The sequence below is a fragment of the Chroicocephalus ridibundus genome, chromosome 8, assembly GCF_963924245.1.
Source record: "Chroicocephalus ridibundus chromosome 8, bChrRid1.1, whole genome shotgun sequence".
NCBI classification, from domain to species: domain Eukaryota; kingdom Metazoa; phylum Chordata; class Aves; order Charadriiformes; family Laridae; genus Chroicocephalus; species Chroicocephalus ridibundus.
In genome coordinates this window covers 7779283-7804599 of record NC_086291.1, presented here as the reverse complement: position 1 = coordinate 7804599, position 25317 = coordinate 7779283, and the positions used below count along the sequence as shown (strand labels likewise).

At 38.4% G+C, this 25317-nt stretch overlaps 1 protein-coding gene across 1 annotated transcript in view; it reads right to left on the bottom strand.

Moving 5' to 3' along the window:
• The window catches only part of FAF1 (Fas associated factor 1), a 172839-nt gene that overhangs the window by 145057 nt on the left and 2465 nt on the right, over positions 1-25317 (bottom strand). The window contains exon 2 of the mRNA XM_063343133.1: positions 10432-10500. Coding sequence (XP_063199203.1) covers positions 10432-10500 — 69 coding nt within the window. The remainder of the gene's footprint in view (positions 1-10431; positions 10501-25317) is intronic.

The following is a 25317-nucleotide window of genomic DNA, read 5'->3' as shown; positions in this document are numbered from 1 at the left end:
ACTCCTGGCTTCTGTGGTAAAATCGTTCATAATTAAGGTTCACTTGCAAAATATTGACAGCATTGGCACAGATACTAGTTCTTATTAAATAATTTACTTAATTTTTCTCCTACTCATACATTCCCAGCGTGACTCTATGGCAGATTAATCACTCGTCAAACACACTTTTTTAAGATGTATGCAAGTTTCAGTTCAACTAGTCACAGAATAATACACTACAAACTAATTACACCTCATCACCAGCCACTTCACTGTTAATACAGTCTAGAAATTTGCTCTTAAATGCGAATGTCTCAGGACAAATTAATGCTAAGCAATCTTCACAGAAATTGCTAATATGGAGGTACCAGCCTCTCAAAGTCTGTATTTGTAAAACATAAGGTGGGTGGGTAATGCCTGCATAGAGCTACGACAATACTATCAGGCACTACTGTCACCTCAGGTGCCACTTTTTGGTTATTATCAGAACACAAAACTCTCAATTACAAGAAACAAGAATCTTTTTTCCATTAACAGAAACCTAAGTCTATTAGTCCCATTGCTTGTTTGATCACTATGCAAGAAAAACTTAAGGTGCTTATTTCTTAAGTAGCTAAATTGCATCTGTTATTTGGAAAGGAGAGACACAGTTTGCTTTACTTTAAAATGTTGACAGCAAAGTTTTACTTTACTTTACTCCTCTGCTCTCTTCCTTTACTTCACCCCTCTGCTCTCCTTCCGGCCAGACATTAAAATTTTATATGCATCATCACAGCAACATGGTTACAAAATACAGCCATAAAATACATAATCACAACCCCTTTGTTATCCTTCAGTGACTAAAGCAGACTTTTTCTATTAGAAAAATTAAAATCAATGGTTATTAAACAAAATGAACTATTTTAGGCTAACATAATCCCCTTAGTGTCTAGAAAACTATCTACTATATTGCAAGTTAACCATTACATTTGCTAAAATTGTTAAGGGCTAAAAGATATGGATTTCTTCACAGATACTCAAGAATTATTCCAGTTTAACAGGAACGAAAGGGGGTTCATCTAGAAGACACTTTGCCCAAGCTATATCAGTTTTACCCTGTGGGAACGATAAATACCCCATTACACTTTCTCTCAATCAGCAACGTGAGAATTACTCCTTTCTGCTGAATCAACAAAACTGCATAGCATGCATGAAACAGCACTAAAGAAAACACATGTTTAAAGCCATGACTCTTGACTGCCTTAATAAAATAAAATAAACCCTACCTCCTTGAGAGCTATCAGTTTTTCCATCCTCCCAAACAACTGCCTGCAACTTGAGGGACAAACCGATTCATGTATTTAACCCCAGTTCATGGTTTCCACAAAGTTGTAAACTGCACATCGCTTGGCCTCAATCTGTTTAAACATGGTAGACCAAAATGAGCCCTAAACACAGTTAGTCCCCTACTAAACAGATCGTTTTATAACGTTAAAATTTTAGCAGTGCCTTGAAAATAGGAGACAAGAATGACACTGCACAGCACCACTTTTCCACAATGGAAGCTCAAGTCTTCCCAAGCACTGAGGCTTTCAAGACTTCTTCCATGAAATACGCACAATGTCTCAGCAGAGTAGCAATTTAAAGATATTAAAAGTGCTTTCACCAAATTCCCAATCAATCTTTCTCAGACAAGGCTTTGCTCCGGTAAGGAGACACGGTAATTTGCTCGGGGCAGGGCAAGAAGAGTTTGTATTTCTTACACATTCACCTGCCTTAAGACCAAAAAAGAAAAAGACAGAAACAAACTGAAGAAACCAAACATCTCTCTGTTTCTAGTACACAATTTAGCAATTATTTGTTGGGGTAAAGTGAGTTTTGAGAGGTTTGGGGTTCTTTTGTACCTGAATAGTCCCAGCAAGATCCATGGGAAACTAATAAAGTTTTGGGATAGCAGACCACAGGTGAGGAAAACAATTCATTTCAGTTTTCAGATCTTTCTCTACAGACAGCCAGAAGCTAGCCCCTTCCCAGCCTCTTTCTTTACACGAGGAACACTGTGAAACCTGAGATTCTTGGATACTTACACAGTATCAGCTGCTACAGCACTGATTACAGCTTTCATGGGTTTCCTTATAAAAATCACAAAACATGGCAATGTTAACATGATCCAAGCAGTATTTCTCAACCTCTTTTAAAAGGGCAAAGGGTCATCCAAACCAGAAAACAAATCCAAAGACCACCTAAGTTTTTTGGAAAAAAAAAAACAACAATCCAAGGGACCAACCTATGTAATAATAGTTTTATTCAAAACAGTCAAAAAATTAGAACATACAAGTTAGATGTTTACTACTTTTTTCTCCCTTTAGTATGTTTGTTTACTTGCTTGCATGTGTCAGAACGCATATATGACATTTTTATTGGGTTTGGCGCCATTTTGTTTAAAACTGTAGTTGCTCCATTGACCACTTCCTGATGTCTAACAGACCACTTGCAGGCAACGGACCAAGACTGATGCAGAGACTCAACAGGATCAATTGCAATCTGTGCCCTCATCAAGGTCATGTGAAATGACTGCCACTGTGGCAATATGTTGAACACTTTCCTACATCACCTGAGGTATCAACTATTGCTGTTAGTAAAAGTCACAGAAAAAAGCAGTTGGGATTTGGTAGGACCATGAAGACTGGGCTACCTTGCTGCTAGCAGAGGTAATCTTCCTTCCTTGAAGCACATTACTGAGGTGACAAAGCAGCACTCTTATTTTGCATTCTGCAAATAAAGAATCTTAATTTCCTCCCCATGTATTAGTGGTAGTGTTTGGTTTGGGGCTTGGGGTTGTTTTTTTAATAGATGAATGTGCATACAGCTATGCCATGCTTCCGACTGCCTATTGATCTGCATATTTCATATGGTCTTCAATGTAAAAAATATACAAAAAGGAAAGATTTGTTTTACCCCAGATGAAAGCGTTCAAAAGTAAATCAAACAATGAATTTAACAATCATAGTTTTTTTAAGAATTAGCTAGTCTTCTTTGCTACCACCCAGCTGCATAAGATACATTACACGCATCTGAGCTTACTGAAAGACATAGAAACATCACTTTGTGAGCTGCAAAAAAGCTGGAAAAACAAAGAATGAAAAATCAAACAACTTTTGCAAGCAGGGATCCCTAATTTAACAGGAAGTACATTAAAACCTTCCAAAGGAGATTTCTGTAGTCCCTTGTAAAACTAAAGTTCACTTACAATTTGATTGTGTCCTACTAGAAGAGATTAATGCTGCAGCTGGACGCACAAGAAACTGGCAGCTCCTGTATTTCCTGGAGAACAGGCCCCGGGCCCACAGGACGCTTGCACCAACAGGATGCCCATCCACCAACACCACTTGTCATTACCTAACTCAGAGCTTCCTTCTTCCTGAGCTCTGTTGGCAGCAGGATTTTGAATGCTGTCCACGCTACTCAGTGCGGTAACAGCGAGCATAACCTAACTGAGCTGACAATAACATGTTTGACAGGACACCAAAATCCAGAAGAGGATACCTGTCTAAAATAAAACTTTGAAAGCTCCTTCAAAAAAAAAAAAAAAAACAGGGATACAAACCTCTGGCTCCCACAGCTAGATGTGACTGTTCATTTGACCAAAGGGACAACATTATTAATACACAGCTAAGTCCGTGCTGCTAATAGTGAAAATCCCTCAGACCTAGTCCGAGTGAGAGGAGAACACCGTGAACTTCTCTCTAGTCCCATAGTGAGTGCTGCCCAATGTGTGCCATATTCAGCATGCAAATCTGAAGTAAAGCAAACAGCAGGTCAACAATACAAGACAAAAGGGGCCAACGTGATGAAAACGATCACCATAACGTGTAGTCCTGGTTCTCCAGCCACTGAAATACAGCCCGCTTGGAATGAAGCGGGAGAGCTGCTAAACATATGACAATACTGTCCCACATTTAAGGACAAGAAACGGCCCTGTACCAAACTTAGATTATTCACCTTGTTTCTGGAGGCAGACTAATTCAAATCGATCAAAAGTAGTATAGAGAGATACCACATCAAAGCTTTTACAGGGCAAACAAGTTAGAAAAAGAGACAAAAGACATCGTTAGCGTATTAGTTTTCACCAACTTGTACTAAGATTTACTACACGTTATAACAAAAGAACTAATGCAACTGTTAGAAAGGAATAAAAGATACAAATAATGGATTATTGGTAACTGTCAAGAGCCAATGGACCATTTTCTGCCTAGGAATCCCATCTAAACTGGCACCTGCAACAGAAATGAAAAAGAACAATTGTAAAGCCCCAGCTCATTTTTCTCAGTTTAAATTTTTTGTTTGGGTTTTGTTTTTTGAGGTTTTTTTACTTCTTTCTTTCCACAAGACAACACTACATAGAAGTAAATATAAATTTATAAATAAAATGTGTACTTATATTATTTAAAAAATTACATCTGACAAATAATTATTATTTTTAAAGATGTTTTAAACAGCAAGATGCAAAACACCCTCATCACAGAATTGTTTAGGTTGGAAAAGACCTTTAAGATCATCAAGTCCAACTGTAAACCTAAAACTTTGAAGTGCACCACTGAACCATGTCCCTCAGCAGCACATCAACATGTCTTTTAAAAACCTCCCGGGATGGCGACTAAACCACTTCCCTGGGCAGCCTGTTCTAATGCTTGATAACCCTTTCAGTGAAGAAATTTTTCTTAAAATCCAATCTAAACCTCCCCTGGTGTTACTTGAGGCCGTTTCCTCTTGTCCTATTGCCTGTTATTTGGGAAAAGAGACCGACCCCCACCTCTCTACACCCCCCTCTCAGGCAGTTGTAGAGAGCGAGAAGGTCTCCCCTCAGCCTCCCTTTCTCCAGGCTGAACACCCCCAGCTCCCTCAGCCGCTCCTCACAAGACTTGTGCTCCAGACCCCTCACCAGCTCCGTTGCCCTTCTCTGGACCCGCTCCAGCACCTCAATGTCTTTCTTGCAGTGAGGGGCCCAAAACTGGACACAGCACTCGAGGTGGGGCCTCACCAGCGCCGAGTAGAGGGGGACGATCACTGCCCTAGCCCTACTCACCACACTGCTCCTGACACAGGCCAGGATGCTGTTGGCCTTCTTGGCCACCTGGGCACACTGCTGGCTCATATTCAGCTGGCTGTTGACCAACACCCCCAGGTCCTTTTCCGCCAGGCAGCTCTCCGGCCACTCTGCCCCAGGCCTGTGGCGCTGGGTTAGCCGGTTGGTGAGACCCAAGTGCCAGACCCGGCCCTTGGCCTTGTTGAACCTCATACCGCCGGCCTCAGCCCATCGATCCAGCCTGTCCGAGCTTCTGTGTAAGTTATCCATTGAAAAATAAAAACTACAGCTGAGAGCTGAAGCTTTATAAAAACAGATGTTCAGAATACACAGTTTTCTCTTTCCAGGGTATAGAAATGCTTTTTGCCAGCCAGCCCTCGGGAGCTGTGTATGACGGGAACTGCAAGGCATCACATTCCCCGGTGCACGGAACTGCTGGGTCTGCTGAAGGTACGACTGTGCCTTGAGCCTCTACCAGAATAACGAAACCAAGTATAGCAGGAAGGCACAAGGGTCATTTTAAGAACACATTTTGAAAATAAAAAACAGTTTGTTGGTTTGGGGTTTTTTTAAAATAATTATATGCATTTATAGTGAAGTGAATATGGGATAACACCACCAGCACCTTTGTTTTGATTAAATTTATTTTGTTGAAATTTATTTTGTTCTTAAAGTGATGGTAAGGAGTACATACCTTATAATGTCTATTGGAAAAGACATGACACACAAATAATTTTAAAAACCAGTGAACAAGAGTAACAACAGAAATGGTCAAGGCTTTTGAATTTTTCATTAAATTTGTGAAAGGTACAGGAGACCGAGTTTTATATGCAGATACAAGCATTTTATATCAGCAAAGCGAAGAGCTATTACCTGTGTAATAACCTCACGTATACGAAGGTCCATATTGCATAGGGTCAAGAAGTACACCAATGCATCACTTCCTTTAAATTTGTACCATCATCAGAAACATTTCAAAAGACACGTAGTTGCGATTTTTCATACTTCTGTTTTATTGTCTTTACAGAAAGTTTAAGATACATTTATACTGTCATTCTTACCTTCGAATGCCAAAACAGAAGGTCATAGTTTAAATGCGCAAGCTATGAAACCATCAGATTTTACAACAGGCATAAATTCCTAACTTTTGCTTCCTCAGATGTTAAAAATTATTGTAAATTAATAGACCTAAAGAAATGACGCTCAGGAAATTACATATCAGCAATCCTGGCAGGCTTAAGAGAGTTACTGGATCTATTTATTGCAGAAAAGTTTCATAAAGATGAAGGCCTGAAGAGATCATTATATTATCTATGTTGATCTTCTGTATCTCACAGAACATCTGTAACATTTCATTGCTCAGCCTATAATAAGCCTAGTAATTAGGCTACAGCGGTTTAATACAGAAAGCCTAAGCTGCTGTATATGCAGCAGACCACCACAAAGGCCAAGTCATATGCAACAGTGGGGAACTAATTATTGGCAAGATGAGACTTCATGATCCCACCAAGCAATTTATACGCTGCTATTGCATATGAATTCCTCTGCAGCAATCTTGTGATCAATTTGGTTTTAAGCACTTGAATAAAGCCGAGCAACCAAACGTTTATGAAAGACAGTTTCCTATATCACTTCAAACAGCTACAAACCAGATTTGAACACTGTAAAAAGCACACAACTCTGAGACACTTAAATTGATTTATTTAGTTCCAAGTCAAAAATAAAGTAATGGCAGTTTATGTTGTCTTAAAGTATGCCATATAGAGGAATCGACATAAAGACTTCTAATTGGGGGTGGGTAATCTTTAAAAGTTCGAAAACAGGAAGCTGATGTTTCAGTTCTAAACTGAAAAGAAAAAAGAATTCAGATGAATTCTTAATAAAAAACATAAGTGGTTACTAGAGAAACTAAACCAAGGAAAGAGTTCCTTACACTTCAGTCAGGTTTGGCTTTGTTTGAAGGTAAGACAAAGTGTCCAAAAGACACAAAACACAGTAGCACTCACTGAAGTAACAGAGAAGACATTCGTGACATTTTAACCCTTAATACTGAAATCTACTAGCAAGAAAAGGGGAAAAAAAAAAAAAGTATGGAGAAGATAAGCAGCAGGAATACTGCATCAGTGCAAAGAAATTCTCAAAATAGCTTGCACAAAAACACAATACTTGTAGCGTGACATTAGAAACTGTTTTGTGAGTATATAACCTCTACTGTTTCTGTTTTGGGATCCTTCTGCTTTCCAACTCACCACTGCTATTTGCTCTCAGTTGCTGTGGGTGAAGTCCCAGAGAAATAAAAACACCCTTGAGTTGAGTCTCAGAGAGTTCAAGAAACAACAGGTGCTCAAGGGAACCTTCAGCCTGGGCGCCTAGCACGGACCTGATAGTGCATGGCTTTTTTCCCGCAAACAGGAAAATGGAATTGAGATAGACAGCTCAAATAAAGAGCAAGAAAGCAATCCGTTCTGAGACAAGAACTTCCTTAACTTACATTTTTGATTTTTCCCTAACGCTGTAGAAGTGTCCCTGAACTTAGGTTTATCACATCCTAACAGGACTTCCTTCGCTTTATACTTCATATTACCCTGGGTGCCTCATGGAAGCTTGCCTGATCGAATACAGAGCTCTGATTTTACTTCCAAAATCACGGAAATAAAGGAATACACATTTTAGAACAACAAACACTCTTTTTGTATTTTACTACACAGGTGATGTTTATCAGAAGCTTGAACTTGAAATAAGCCTCTGAATAAGATGCACAAAACTAAACGAAATTAGAGAGGACAGCAATGATGTTCTTCCCATTTACTTAACAGATTGGTGGTCAAAGGATGACAGAGGAACCCTTACCACAATCACCACTGCTTCACTACTGTCTTTATGATTTGTGAACCAAGTCCTACGAATTTTGTTTTCCTTACAAATAAAAAAAAAAAATGTTTTGTTTTGCATTGAATTAAATTGTCCTGGTTTGAGGGCCAGAGCCAAGCAAAAGGATTTTTAAATTATTTTTGATTTTTCATCTCAGATGAAAAAGTCCAAGACCTTTTGGTTCAATCTAAACAAAGCCTTCCCTCCTCCCCAATTTCTTGGCACTCAATCTGTACTTGACTATTGAATCAAAGGTAATTAAAAAAAAAAAAGAAAAAACAAACCTAAAACAACCCCCCCTCCCCAACACATCAACCATACACTTTAAATTTTAAAATAAAAAGCTACGTTTTTCATAACTCATAAGCCTTTTTTCATGTACTGTTTTGACTTTTGAAATGCTAAAATCCCTTGCCTAACAGAGAGATGTCTGATTCTCTCTCAAGCTAGCAACTCCTTTTCTTCTTACATTCACTTTTCTTCTGTCTTCTCTCCTCTTTCTTCACTCTTCCGCTTCTAATTCCCTGTTAGATTAGCATGATTTGGTTTTCACTCCCTTTTTTACAAGAAGGCTGCTTTTAATAAAAAGGAACCAGTGTCCTACCAACAACAGACTCTTCAGGCATCTTCTTCACTTTTACTCTCCCCGATTTATTTTTATTCTTCCTCAACTTAACATTCCCTTTTCATAGAAACTCCTCTCATTCATCTTCTGTTTAGTTTCAAGAACAATGTACTTTCCTGAAGTACCTCTTACATCCCTAATTTTCTTTCCTTTCTTAAGCTTGCATTTCTGGCTCATTACTTCTGTTCCCACTGTATTCTACTTGTAGATTGTTTAATCATCTCTAATAAAATTAACTATTTTAAAGCTATTCCCCTAGCCATTCTCATAGCTTTAAATACTTCATTGCCCTTTCTGCTGGTTCTGGAGTCTCAAAAGAAAAGAAAAAAAAAAACAAAAACAAAACACAACCATCAAAACAAATCCTCTTAGTTGTTCTTACCATTTTTCATCACAAGTCTCTCATTCAACCCCACCTGTAAGTATCTATTTTAAAGGATATCCTTTAAAATTTACAAATCCCCCAAAACCACATCCAACTGATTTAATACATTGTATTGACAATTTTACAACCTGAACAGAATGCGTAAGGCTATTCCTTGCCTTCCCATTAACAATTTCATTTTCAAAGCAGCTCATGCTAAGTCACAACAAAACTACCAGGGCAAAAGATGTTTTTAACTCTACCATTCTGTCAACAGACATTTGGGGTTTTCTGTTTGAAGACACGGAGGATATGCGCTCCCTTTTGCTTGTTGGTGTCTCAGCCTTGCTTACACCATGACGTGTTGCAAAATAAAGACTCCATGTACTTTGGCCAACATTCATTTTAAACGTTTCGTGTCAAGTATTTGGTATGCATAGCGTTTGTTTACAATAGGCTACAATATTACATGTCATTTTAATCATCATGCCTTAAAAGGAACGCAATATTCATTCTAACAAACTCAGTTTAAAATCCCACTCTAACCCCTGTGATGCTTAATTTGTAATTATTAAAATATAGAGAATAGTCTAAACAATATGCTAGGAACACAACGTGGCAGACAGTTGAAACTGTATCCATAGTCAGTTCTGGAAAATATAATTTATTTATTTAAATCATTTTCTGATAATTTGGACTGATCCAAAGATCACTCATTTGGAAAAGAAAACAAAATAAAGGAGGAAATCAAAGGCATTACAGTATAAAGGAAGATCACTTCCTTTTTAATTAAGTTTGTTCTATTTTACACTTTTAAATCTTAAGAAAATGGATTAATAATGTCTTTAGGTATCCTGATAATCCTATGCAGAGTCTTAAAATACCCAAGACTTTTTTGCTTGTTTTACTGGTTTCCTCCTATTTGTCTGCACGTTGAACCTTGTTACAAACTACATCACAGGGGTTTTTAGGACAAGTTTGTTTGTTGGCTGTTTTGTTCGTGTTTAACTGTGTCTGGATAACACCAAATCTAAATAAAGTACGGCCTTAATCTCCAATTCAATTCTGCATTACAACTAACAATAGAAGAGCAACTATCTTATTGATGAACTAAAAGCATATTAAAGATCGAAGAAGTTGTTTTACCTTCCATTTCTTCCACAGACACCTAAATCCTCAAAAACCTTGTATGTATACACAAGATGTCTTCCAAAAATTCTATGCTTAATAATACTAGTTACAAAGTTATGCATATAATTAACCAAAGAGAAAACTAAACACTATATTAAATGTTGACTTAAAGAAGCAAATCAAAAAGGCACAAAGACAAGCAGAGTATACCAGGGTAGATACAACCCAATATCACGCTAACTTGGCAATGAGGCCTTAACAGACCAGAAATAGTCTGCACATAGCTTGCTTGTCCCAGCCATAAGAGACACACACAAATTTGAAATAAAGATAATAGCTGTTCAGCAAGATGTTAGCCAAAGTTGATCTATGAAGTCATTTTCTTGGAATACTTACCACTAAATCCCAGTTATTTTGTTCAAGCAACGTTATAGCTTCATCAATATTTTCAATACCGGTACACGCCTAAAAAGAAAAAGAAGCAGTAAACAGAATTAAAAGCATTGATCAAAATCAGAGTATTAATACTTATAATTTAATTAATTTCAGCAGAATGACAGGAAAGGTACAGGTCTTTCACTTCTGTTAGGAGAGGGTGATCCAGAAAATCAGATTTCAAGTCTTAAACATCAAACATTTGGATATAATTCCCCATCCCGCAAGCGGATTCTTGTGTAACCTTGAGCAAGTCACCTAGGGAAGCAAGACAAAGTAGTAATTTGTAAATTTAGGACAACAATGCTGTCCCATAAAGGTGTTTTGAGAATTCCATGTTTAAAATTATGAAACACTCATACGACATTAAAAGGGAGCACAAAATTACTTAATATTTAAAATCATGTTTGAGATGGCAGAAATATTTTGCCTGAAGCCAGAAACACATATATAAACCCTACTGCCTCCACCATCATCTTATACCCCTACTCGCTCTGGGTGCTACACAGTGCAGTGTAAGAGGAAAAGAAGGTGGCAAGTACGAATTTCTGATCATCAATGTGCCAACTTAGTACTGCATGTACAAATGAGCACCCCTTGTGAAACTACTTAAAATGAAGACTATATAATGAAACATTTACAACATTTTCCTTTCAGATAAAACACTTGCATGTTGTTCTAGCCTTATACTCTGGCTTTACCTAGTTCAAGAAATCTAATACAATAGCGTTTTTAAAGTAGTGATAACATCCTACAAAATGGTATTGTAAATTGAGCTTAATTTGGAATACAGGAGAGCACCTCTAGTCAGCAAAAGCCTTGACCCAGCATCCTGCTTTCTTTTTTTGACACCCGTACCTTTTCAAATATTCAACTTCAGCAGGCAGAGCACTGCTATTCATTCTGCCACATATTTGCTACCATTCACATTGAAGGATATCAGTTATATTTTACCAGAGGGGAAAAATGGAAACAGTTAAGTTGCTTTCTGGAATTTATCTTTCATCCTAATCAAAGCTATGCTCTGTATTCAAGCACACAAGATGAGTTCAGATTTTTACAAGACCTGAAACATGATCATGTTCCTTCTGCTCCACCACACAGTTACATAAAAAGTTTATATAAAGCTACATTAAAAAAATCCAACCTTTTAACAGTAATAATACAAAGTTAGATAGCAGCAGCAAACGGATCAGTTTTCCTGATTCCAAAGATATACATAGTCCTGTTTTTCCTTTATATGATAACAGAAAACGGGGGCTAGGCACAGAAACGGACACTTTTTTTCTCCCAAGACACAAAAAAAACATCAGGTCATACATTTTCCATGATCTAACTTTTCTCCCAATTTACAGCAATGAATGTACGAAATAAAAAGCAGAAAAGAAATCACAGAGACGTTCAAGGCCAATTCTCTCTTCCCAAATTCAATGCTGAAGAATTCCACGCTTATGAAGCATTACATGCAGTTTGGCTATACAAAATGGACCAGTCCAGAGGACCGTGAGGATCACAAGAAGACACAGAGATTGATTTTTTTTTGCCTGCAGAGGGGAGGCAGCAGTTTCTATTGATCCGCAGTGCTCTCATGGCCAGATTGATTCTCTCTGGAACAAGACAAAATTTCTTCCATTGCTCACAACATGCTGTGTTAATACTGAATTTCACCCACTTTGCATCTGGAGTGCTAAAAAAAATTTAAAAAATACAGCTTTGCTCTTCAGAAGCAACATTTTGCCTTCTCTTCCATTATTTCTTGCAGTTACTTCTGAAGTTAAAAATGAGACAACATTTTAAACACTTTCCCTAGCAAATGGGAAGGTTATACACTTACGCCATGTAAGCTTGAGGAACGCAGGGCTTGAGCTTGTCATTTCTGAAATCACAGGAGGGTTCATAGTACCATAAACCCGGCACTGAAACTGGTGCCAACAACGCTGCTGCAAAGTAGCCTTACTTTGAGAAAAGGTTTTGCAGAAGTGACAGCCTGAGGTTCTGTTTACAGTTAAGGGAAATACACTTAAAAATCTGGTCATTACAGAAAAAAAAAAAAAAAAAAAAAAAAGAAAAAAGAGTTATCAGCCCTGCAAACTCTGCATGACCTTTCTAAGACCTCAGTTGTGATCCAACCTACAATAAGAACGTGACCAACAACGTGGTGTTGTTTTCAACCCTGGGCTGTGCAGACAAAGTTGAGGAGAGGGCACCTAGAATTCAGGGTTCAAATTCTGGTTTTAGTCGCCCCGCCTTCCATATCAGCCCTGCAGCTCAGCTGACTTGCAACTCTCCGTGCGCACACTCATAGCCTATACTAACTGCAAATCAATCAATTCAGCTCGGTTTGGCAAACTTTTATTTTGAGATAAACTGAACAAAATTAGTTTATCCTTCTACCAGCATGCACAGTGAAAGGAGTTACCTCATCATAGCAGAGAGAGTAACTGAGCAACTCACTCACTTGTATGTCTACATCCTTCCTAAATCATCTTGTTGGGGATTTACAATCTGAAACAGAACTCCGCTCTTGCTCTCTTAGCAAGTGGTAAGAGGAATGGACAAGTGTAAACATTAACCAAAAAATCAAAAACATCAGAATTCTTAATCCCCAGGAAAAGCCGTTTTCTTGAAAACTCTTGGACCATTTTTACAATCACTTCCAACATTTGATTTTGGGGACTTCTAAAACTAAGATAGCACTTTCCAGATGGACTGGTTTTGCTAGTTGTCGATAAAACAGAAAACAAACATTTCTGAATGACAACAATGAACAGATGAGTGCTACTTACCAATGTAACCACAAAACAGACATTCTAAGATCTTCCTCAACCCCTGTTAATGTCACAGTTGCAACAAACTAAGATTTTTCAGAATAATATTTCTACATTCAGACACTACACACACCACCACATACAAATCCCCGCCTCAAGTCACGATCCATCAGTAAGACCAAAAAAAAAAAAACCAACCCAACGATAAAACAACCTGAAAATTAAAGTTTGCTTCCTTTTAACTGCATCATATCATGCAAAATAAATTCAAGAAAATCACCCTCTTTGCATGTCTTTAATTTTCCCTAAGAAATTAAGCACGCGAGACAGGTAGTCCCTCACTGACAAGTGTGACGTGATGCCAAGGACTCTTGGAACGGCAGATTAGTCCCAGAACAACCTGGCCTGCTTCTGCCTTCATCTTCTGTAGGGAAACACACACAGGAAACCAGCAGGTTCTGTGAGCAACAAAATTAACAAAGTCTGGTTCCTTATGGGTTTGTCTCTCATCCCTAATTGCAAGAGCTGATTTAAGCTTTTCCTATGGCTGAAATATTCATAAGGACTTCTTTTGATGGACTTCTTTCTGTGTTACCCAGCTGTTTGTTCATGAAATTTGGAATAATTTAATCGGTATGAGTCCAGGGCACTATACAGCGATATGTCTTTCTTACCTAGGAAGGCAGACTAAAAGCCACAGGATTTACTTATTTCCAATACATAAAGATTTTTTGCCCATTTTTATGCCATTCATTCTACCCAGGCAAGAAAAAAAAAAAAAAACAACTAAAAAAATAAAAAGGGAAAACTAAAGAAATTAAAAAGGGAAAAAAAAAAACATTCAAAATATTCAAAATACAGCAAAGTAGATGAACTCCAAAGACACAAAAACACTTCTTTGTTACTAAGCAAGTAATACTAGTTGAGATTTTTTTTTATTCACAAATTTTATGCAGCTTTATTTTTACAAGAGACGTACTTAATGAAAGGCATTAAATATTTTAGAAGAAAATTCCTACCAGAATATTACTAACTCTTGATTTAATCAACAACCATCACATCCTCCAAGCCATCAAACTGAAAGAAAAAAAAAAACCACAGAAAAGGTAAAACCCTCAAGGCTCACTGACTTTTAAACCTTTACACCTCAAAAAGAAACCAAAGAATTTTTTTTTTGAAGGACAAAGGGGAAGAAAAGGTAGAACAAGTTCCTTCTCCTCCTCTATGCATTTCCTCTAAATCTAGGATAGCACTTTTGCCCTTCACAGCAACTCCAGAGACTGTGCAGTCCCTTCTATGCTTTTTTCAGACCACACAAGAGGAAAATAAATGTGAAGATTAGAAAACTCTTGCACCGAACGCATAAAATCACATTCTGAAGATAAAGTTTTGTTAAAGATAATGTTAAAACAACTTTCTTAGCATCCTGCTTTTCCAGGCCAGGTAAGTGTTTCCACCAGGCAGATTTCATATAATGAAATTTCAGAGCTCTTCTCCAAATTTTTTTTCAGGTAGCTTCACAGATTAATCGTCACCTTAGTGAAGGAGAGCTTACCCTTGGAAAGATTCACAGCTAACCCTTGGGGGTCCTATTTAACCGGCACAGTAACCTTAATCACTGTTACATAAAAGAAGCAAAGTAGCCACGGAGGAAACAATTCAGCAGGAGAAAAGTTGGAGGGCGGACAGACTTCAAGGCATTCGAGGCAAACCTAGGAGGTGCTTCCAGAAAGCTATAATGCAGAATGACAGACTTGCTCTTCTAAATCCCTTGCAGGGTGGTCTGACCCCGGCAGCCGTAACAGCTGGATCTGGGTTTTGGGACCCTCTGTGACCCCCACAACTTAACAGCGCAGGCTTTCGGCTACCTCCACATCCCAGGAAAGCAGCTGACTCCCCATCTGGCGGCAGCTGCTGTTGAAAACGCTCCTCCAGCACCTGCTGCAGAGACCCAGGCAGTTGTTACGCAGCGAGGCTGGAAGGGACAACTGCTGCCCCTCACACAGAGAGCCGGGCTGTTACTTCTGCAAAAGCCGGGAAAGCAACAAACAGCTGCTGCTGACTCACAGACAGAGTCGGGCTACTGTTGCCCCCACGGAGAGCGGGTGGCAGTTGTTGCACAGAAGCTGGGAGCAAATGCTATTTGGCAGCAAGGCAGAATTTATCTCACCTGTGGCACCATTCCCCTTCTCGCCAGGGCAGAACGCAGCAGTCCAAAGTATCCAGAAGAACCACATTCAGCCTAACAGCCAGTAGATGGATATGGAGGACTTAAAAGTCTGCCTCTCTCAACATTTTTGTTGAGCCATTCTTTATTTCCTTTGACTACCAACAGTAGCTATATTTTCTCCAAACAGGGACTACCTCTAGGCTAATCCAAACTAGGCTTTAGCCTAGAACATTTTGCACAACCAGTTCAGGCCCATTAGAATCAGGCAGACAGAGAGTTGTGAATCACACCGTGCACCATCTCTCCTGTAAAAGCCAGCTGGAGGAAAAAAAAAAATAAATAATAAAAAAAAAAATCTCACTTTGTGCCTAACTAATCTCCACATGCAGTTTGCAGTTAACATCCTCAGCTGCAGCCCCCTGCAGTAATTTAGAGCAGGTGGAAATACAGGTACTATGCTCAGTCCACAAAACAAAAAGGTCAAAACTGGAGCCACAGCTCCAAGTACCCAGAACAGCAATAAACTCAGCCAATGGATCTCCAGGGTAGAGTCACAACAGTTGTCAACTACAGGCTTTTCCCCCTCTCGCTAATATCACATCCATCTGTCTCAGAATAAAACTAAGTTACTGTGATTCAATCTGATGCCTAGTCCTCAGACACTGAAATAGCTGATACAGACTCTCCTGTGTTGGATGAAAAAAGAGCTTTCTGCCATCAGCATTTCATTGCAACTGTAGCTCAATCCATCTTTTTAATATTTGTACAAAACTACAATGCCCAAAGAAACAACTACCTTAAGGCACCACAAGATTCAACAGGTGAGATTACCTAGGAAGAAAAGTTTTCACCCTTTGGGATCTCCTACAAAACCCCAGGAAGCCAGCATCAATACATCTCCATCCACTGCAAGCGCATGGACAGCACCTTAGGAAATGCTTACTTCTGAAAGTACCCAATAAATTTCTTTCACTAGACACAGCAACCCAACTAGAGTTAACTCTATTCCGTGAAGATATAAGAGGTTTTAAAGAGAAATCAAAAATGCTGCCAAAGAACAAATATTGTTAAAAATCAATTCACTGTCCCAATTCAAAAGATAAGAGAGACCAGGAGCATGGAAAACCCTTTTCAAGTACAGGCCACCAACCTGCTCAGAAGGATGGCTGAATTCTCCAGGTCAGCAGCTTAAAAACAGCAACAACAAAAAAAGAGACTCAGAGCTGTTCTTAATAGCATTTGAGATATAGCAAAGGATATTGCTTATCTCCTTGCACGCTTAGCCTCCAATATAACCAAATTTACTTTGCTGTTTTATTCACCTCTTCAATTACAGCCAGGCAGATCAGTTCACAGGCACACTTCAGCTTGCCATCAGGCTTTGCATATCTCCAGAGAGTCTACAGCCCCTCTGGGCAGCTTGTTCCAGCGCGCCACCAGCTTCACTGGGGAAAAAAAAAATCCTTATATTTAATTATAGTTTCCCTTGCTGTAACCTGTATCCACTGCCTCTCATCCTTGGACTGTGCAACTCCAAAAGAAATTTGATTTGATGTTTTCTCTTATCACCTACTACATAGTTGAGCAAGCAAGGAGATCCCCTCTTAGCCTTCTCTTCCAGGCTACACAAAACCAGCTCCCTTAACCTCACTTTTCAAAACACATGCTCCAGCCTCCTCCCATCCTAGGCAGCCCTCCGCTGGACTTGCTCCACTTTGTCAATGGAGGGATCAATACAGGACACAGTACTCTTGGTAGTGGTGGTCTCACCAGTACCAGGTAAGGGTGAAGAATGGCTTCCCTCAGTCTCCCGGCATGCTAATGCACACCATTATTTTGCTACTACTTCTACTAGAAGAATACACAATTCCCTTTCTAAGCATTCCTAAGAAAAATCTGGACGTAGGATTTTTAAACAACCCAATCCCCGAGTTTCCTATTTCTAGAGTGAAACATAGTATCTCGCTTCCTTTTCCCATCCCTTATGAGGGGACAGGCTCAGTAACCAAAGGTAACAATTAAAAGTCTATAAAGCTAGAAGTCTACTCGAACCCGGAGAGCTTTAGGACACTAATTCACCTATGACATATTAGTAAGTGAGAAAATTTTCTTGAAAATTCACACATACACTGTTGCAATGGTAATTACTTCAAAGCAACTGAAACAAAGCATAACACTTGTTCCCCAAAACCAGGTAATAACTTTGGTTTAACTAACCAATATGCTCAGCCAAGCAAGTAAAGGCTTTAGCACCATAATATCAGATTTAGGATCCATGTGCAATTCCCCTTGGGCAATCAAGAGATTCAGCACATTCGGACACTCACAACTGAGATTTTTTGGTACCTTGGTTCTTCTCATCCCAGAGTCCCACCAGCCTCAGGACCACCTCCACAGACTGCAACACCAGCTGCACAGGCACCCCTTTGTGGCATCCCCTATCATTCTAACCTTGCAACAACCCTACTGATGTAATGAGACTGTTCTTATTATGAGTCATCCGTGGTTATTAAATTAACTTTTACTTCTTTCTGTTTCAGACAAACATTTAAAAAAAACACATCCAGGCATATCGACTGAGACACAAACTGAAAGGTCACCTACTGCAAGCATCTAAATGAAGAGATAAGAATGCTTCTCTGTTTTTACATAACTCAGAAGACCATATGGTAAAAATTAAGCAGATTCACCAGCTGTTCGCTTAACAAACAAGCTAACACACTTACCAATATCAGAAATGGAGAAAGGGTTTAGGCAAATATGCCAGGCTAATGTTTTGCCCAACACATTTCAAATCCCACCCCCAACTATTTACAAACGTCATCATTCTACTATTTGAGCACCATCTTAAACAAAACTTAAAGTAAGAAAGCATTAGTCCCTTTCTACAGGAGGAATGGGGGGTTAAAGAAAAAAAAAGTTATTTCTGAAGGTCACAGAAGACATTTCTACCTGTTAGTTACCATGCAGACAAGAGTGAACTTTGCTCATGCTCTGAGATGACTGCAAGCCTCCCGAACAAAGCAAGCAGGGTACAAAGTCTAAACTGGTAGCATGAAGCTCTAACCACTTCTTAGCAGAACTAGCTAACTTGGCACCACGCTAACCACTTTCAAATGGTTTCCAGCAGACTTTGAACACTCTCAAGACTCTGGAGCAAATTCTGCTTCCAGAAGACCATGAAGGCACATCCCTGGGAAGCCCATGAGCTGAGCCAAGACATGAACTGTAGTTTCCCAAGCCCCATGCTAACACTCTAGTGTTTAAGCCACATGCACTACATACAAAGAACAGTGCTCAAACTGAATTAAAAACCAAACCAAAACAAAAGTCAGGAGCCATTAATTAATACTCTGGACTACTAAACCCATTTGTCTTTCCTGAGGACTGAAGACAGCCAACAAGCTACAAAAAGCTTTAGTTAGAATTATCCCAAAGTTTCTGTTGTTGTTTAATACTTAAAAGTATCTCAGTGAATGTGAAAACCTCAAGATTTCCTGAATCACAGTCATTTTGCTCTTACAGTATCTTATACATTATCACATAAGAAGAAAAACTGATGGTAAATAGAAAAGAACTGCAGGGGTCAGACAAAAACCTTCCTCACTGGATATTTGCAGTCATGTCCTTTCTCCTCATTGGCCCAAGAGCAGCAGAACCCTAAAAACAACTAAAGAATAAATAAAAGCCACTTTCTAGATAAGTGCACAAAGGAAGAGTACTAATCCATACAAAAAGTATTTTACTCAATGTTCCACAAACATTGGTATTTTTTTAATAAAGAACAGGACCACAAGGAATGGACATTTTCTCGAAAACCTGGAAATGGTATCCAAAACAGGCAAACAGAAGAACGCTCAAATCCCAGCAAAGCACAGGTCATACCATCATGCAGGTCAACAAGGACTGCAAAAAAAAAATAAAAAATAAAAAATTTCTCCAAAGACATAAAAATTATATAAGCTTTTAAAAGCATCAGGACAAGGAAGCCTGCCGGTGAGTCAGTGGGACCAAAGGAGGAAGATACTAAAGAAGTATTCAAAGAAGGTAAGGGTGTATCACAAAAACTAAATGAATTCTGTGCGCTCATATTCACTACAGAAGAACTTGGGGACCATCCTGTAACAAAGCTGCTCTTTACAGAGAACCCTCTCATCCTAAATCATCAGCAGAGACATAAAAAACAAGTCACCAGGTACAGACAATAGTCCCCAAAGTTTTAAACGAACTTAAATATTAACATTTTTTTTTATTATTACACAGACTGCTCTTTAAATCAACCTTAATTAAAGGTTAAATCAATCTCACATTCCCACAGTGCTGACATTAGCTTTTTGGTGAATTTTATTGGGGTGAAAACCAGAAGAGGTTAAGATTTCTACACTTCATACAAATTCGACTTCTGTACCATAAGAAATAGCATAAATTCCAATAAAGTATATAAAATAGTATTAGTTTATACATGAATGTATATGACATACTGAGGAAAAGTGAACACAGCTTCTATAGAGCAAACTCACACATCACAAAACTACTCAGATGTCTCAGAAAAATGCAAGACTAACTCAAGCTGACAGAGTTTTTTTTCCAGAAGTCTTATAACAAACCCCATTGTCAAGCTCTTAAAGTGCTGACTTCCAGAAATTAGGATGAGGCAAATCCTTTCAAATTCTGTTTCTTTCGGCTCTTTCCTAAGGACCAGGCACTGCTGCAGATGAGACATTAGGCCAGCTGGGTCTTCGATCTGAGTTGATATGGCACCTTTGATATTTGCTCACACAAACAACCTGACCTTTAAAAAAAAAAATAATAGAGGTGACTCAGTTTCAGAGTTCTTGTCTTTACAAATTGTTTCCTGCAACAGGTAAAATATGAAATCTATATAAAATAACTCAAGGCCTAACGTACTGTGTTCTAGTTTCAAAACATCTCTTAAGAACTTCAGGTTTAATGAATTATCTTTTGAAAGCATAACTACTCCCGCAGAACAAAGACCTGCTCAACCAGTTAGACATAGAGGACCAGTAGATGACTAGTTTGATAGACCAAACAACACGTACTGCATACATTAGGGCTTTGGTTTCCTCTTTGAGCAGTTTGTTTTTACAATTGCACATTCTCTAGTCAACTCTAAAAAACGGGCGTAATTAGTAGGTATCAAGCCAGCCAGTAAGCATGTCATTTCCTTTCATCCAAATGATGAGGAACGAGTGAAATATTAGGTACTTCCCCAGGTTTTTTAGTTCTTACAGTAGTTAAAGGAAAGCACTCATCTAATGGCTGCCCCACAAATGCACAAACTTATCCACTGACTAGAAAAATATGAAATTATATCAAAGATATGCCTTTAATAAGCTATTAACTCTTGCTTCTAGTGGGGAAAGGCAAGAAAACAAGGCTTGCAATGGTAACTGAACCATGAGAACTGCCCGAATAGAGGGGGAAATTCTACCCTCTCAGACTTTACAGCACCAATGCAATATTCTTAAGATCGGAACCTCTCAGGACCCCTTGAGACATGTAGCAACTCACGCAAGTCCTCATCCTCTCCTTCCACACAAAAATATGAACTCAGTAAGTATGTTTACTGCAAATGATCTTTGCTTAACAAGAAATATTAGCCGCATTTTGTTTTCAAAGTGCCAAATAACTTTCACATTACCTTTCAATGAAAGCACCTTCCTAGCCTCTGGGAGTACATATAATTAATAATTTCAATACTATAATTAGTATTAGTTGTCACGGCATTTGAAAAAGGATCCTACTGCTACCACCTCTCAATCTATTTCAGTGACCTACTAACCCTAATACCTATATGAATGGGCTGATGGAAACAGTGACACGATTACTATGATGTGAAGAGTCTTTTCAAGGTAACTGAATGAAAAGACCAGCATAAACCTCTTTCTGAAGATAAATCTGTGCTCCAGTGGTAAATTATTTAGGTTCTTACAGCAGGGCTGTAACGCACACAAATCACAGGATCCTGTTTCTCCTCTATAGATGTCAGATAGTATTTCTAGTTAACTATCTGTCATATACGAGAAATCAGCTGGCTTTTCTTTGAATAGCTATCAGTGGAAATATCCAAGTTATCACGTTGCTAAACGGACATCACTATCTCCAGTTTCTTATTTGTGACTCTGGAATCCACTTCATCTTCAGTTTAAAGACCAGAAAGGTGACTAGTAAATCAAACTAGCTTTGTTCTAATGAACGTGAGCTTTCGGATTACAGCTGAGTCTAAAAGTTTCTGAGGAAATTAAACTGTTGATTCTTCAGAAACACATGAAGAACAAATTAATATAAGCAATGGTCTTCTTAGCAGACAATGACAATCAAAATAACCAAACTACAACACACTAAGCATGCAGTACGCTTTTATCGTGTCTCTTGCCCCCAAGGCCATTTACAGCAAACAAAACCAATTGTGTTGCAAAGCAAGAGGTCCAACTACCAGTTCCAATGTTGTTACTGACTGTTTAATGCACAAAATTATAAGATGTGATAAAAAGCAACAAGGATTAAAAGGAATTCTAATCAAAATGTAAATTAAGAGGCCTCATAGGTATAAACTTCAACATTCTATGGTGTAGTAAGGTCCTCTTTTGTTACACAGAAAAACAGCCCTGTTAACTATTTCAAAATTTAGCTAAGGATAGCGTAACCTATATCTACATAAAAAGTCAGGTGAAGCAGTGCTGAGCATCTTGGTGCCTAACTATTAGAAACTTAGCAGAGTCCACTTTTACCTAAAGATACCCAGTACGAGGGGATGAAGAAACAAACCTGTCTCTCCCAAACCCCGATTTCTAATCTACAGAGTACTGGACTTCCTTCCAACTCCTGTGGAGAGAGCTGCAGAGCTCAGTCCAGCTGGCGTGCTCTGGGAGCACCCACTGCACTATATCCTACGGAGAAGCCACACAAAAGAATGGTTTGGAATGAGCAAGACTGAGGTTTTAAGCTCAGACAGATCTGAACACATACGAACGTAGATATTTAGGTGCCTAGCAAGACTTTCTGATGAAAAGGTAGGTGTCCAAGAACTTTAAACGTAAGTTGGAGAGCACTTTCCAAAGATTTAAACTTCGATTGGAAGTTTCTTCAGCACCTATCTTTTGCTGAGGACCTTGTTGCGATTGAATCGCCAAACACTTCACAAAAAGTCTACATAGAAATGATCGGTCCTTTCTGCTCCAATGCCTTAATGAGAAAACAATACCATTTCTTTCAAAATTCAGTGTTAAGGATATCAACTTTGCTATTTGTTCAAAACCCCTTAGCGGATGGTTTACCCTTACAGAAAATGGATGAAACGCTCTTTCCAGCCCCCAGCATAAGCCACAGTCCAGGGCAAGAATCAAGAGTACTGACTCGAAGCTATTCCTGTATCTGCCTACCTTCTTCACCCATCAAATTTTCGTACTGGCAATAACTTAAAACTGACAGAAAACCTGAGCCAGCATGCCGACACACGCAGAAGAAAGCAAAGCTCCCTTAGCACCCCCCAGAAAAATTAATACACCTGTAAGTTCTGCACATAGACAGAGACAGCGAAAACAGTGTGCATAACAGAGATAATCTTGTATGGGGCTGAAGTAGACAGATGTTTTTCATAACTAGCAAAAAAACCCAATCAAAACCACTTTTAAAATACATCTTGTCGGTTATTTAACAACACTGTGTTCCTTTAATTTTAGCCATTCCAGAAGGAAACGAGTAGTCTGAATTCTATTTAAAAATATAAAGAAATAATAAGCTGATGTATCAAGGTCACGGCCAATTTTATAACTTCAAACATTATTATCTAGCATGCTTTCTCACCTTTCTGTAACTGATGGCAATGAGGTTCCTCCTTCCCAATTCCCCCTTGCTCCTCCCACAAACCTCTGTTTTTATGAAAAAGATTGACACAGGTGAAGTTTGAAAAAAAAAAAGATATTTTTTATATACATGTGTGTGAATCATACCAAAGCAGTCTATTAATCAGTTAAAAAAAAAAATGTAAAAAGAAAAAAACCTCACATAAGTTTGTTTCACAATGAAGCCAGATGGAAGAGAGAAGGAAGAAGAAAACTATTAGATATCTGTTGTTTTGATGAAAGCGAGGATTTTTGAGTTTTGCCATTCCGCTCCGAAGCCTTCCCACCCAGACCAAATCTTGAACTATTTATTTACTTGGTCAATGAAAAATGTCACTTCTATGAAAATTTTCCTTCTGAAGCTCCATGTGCCAGATATTCTTGTAATATGTGGCCACCCAGAGGCTGGCAACTCCCACAATACTCCAACCCTTAGCCCCCCTCTGCATTTAGAATTGTTGTGAGGACGATCACATAGCACGAATAAAGTGGTCCTACAGGTGGATATAAATTATAATGACAAAAAGATATTTCTGCTAATTCTCGTCCCCACCCTAACTGAAGCTGTAAAAACAAAAGTAAAGGTGCTAGCACACAAAAATGTCGATGTCTGACACTCCTGCCACTACTCAAAGATTGCTTTTCGTTCCTGAACAGTTTAACTATGCCAATGTAACTAAGTTCAGTGCAATTAAAGCTTGCAATTTAAAAAGGAAAAAAAAAAAATCTATTTTCTTTATAATGAAAAGTGGACCAATACACTGTGAGAGCAATTCTCTTCAAACCCCAAACTGAACATATGTCATAATCATTAATATATTGTATCATGTGAGTACCTGGGTATCCCCCTGCAGATGGAAGAACATTTGGCAGTTAAACACAACAAACCAAAGAACAGAGATGTTAACAAAAATTGGTAGAAATTATACACCCTTATTTCCCCCAGTATGTGAGGTATGTTGCAGCATCACTCTTTTAGCAATTGACATGCAGTTACCTTTTTAAAGAATTTATGCTACAAAGACAAGTTGTTGGGAGTTTTTTTCTGTGGAGTTCTTCCTATATGCCAATGACACTTTGTGGAGAAGTCCTGAATTGCATTTAGTGAAACAGCTAAAACTTGTTTGTGCGCTCAACTCCACCACTTTAGCTACTTCCACTGAAAACAATCAGACTACTCATGTATAAAGCTAAGCTTCTGCATAATCTTTCCTAAGTGAGGACCTAAGAAGGAAAAGTTAGACAGGTTGCTTATACAGCCCACATGCATGAATACGTACTTTGTACTCCCTCGGTAGCATACAGTAACCTCATTAAAAAAAGGAGAGGGAAAGAAAATAATTAAAAACCACACAGAACAGGCTTAAATTGTTTTGAGACGTTAAGAAAAAATATTTTGGTGGATCACTTATGTGTTTTACTCCATAGTTAAAATATTTTATAAAATTATTCAATGTTTGTATGTATACATATGTATATATACAAAATATTTTTTAAAGTATTTCTCTTTAGTACCTCCAAACGCAGAAATAACCTGTTACCACAATCAGAGCTGAAAGGAAAAACCAAATGCAATACAAGATCCTGCTCTAGTTGGAATCGGTGGCAGAATCCCTAATGGCTTTGAAAGATACAAAATAAGTCCATGAAAGCTTCACAAAAGCACCAAACATCAGTATAATTATGACTTCACTGAAAAATTTCTTATGTGGGGCAAAAACACCCTTTCAAGTTTTAAAAGTTCAAAGACCACTGCTCTACCTCTCTTAGCAGTAAGTTGGGAAAGGCGAGTATGAAATGGCAATGAACGTTTCCCTCCCAACATAACTCAGCAAAGATTAACTGAACAAAACTACAAAGAATTTATTTTAAAATTTCCAGCATGCACCACATTCTTCAACAAGATACCTCACACAAATATAGAAGATGGCAGCAGAACTCTGAGAAACATATTTATTTATTAAAAGGTACAGAAAATACAGAAGGGAAAATCACGCAGAATTACTTTGCACATAATGTTTTATTTTCCATTTTAAATTCTTAG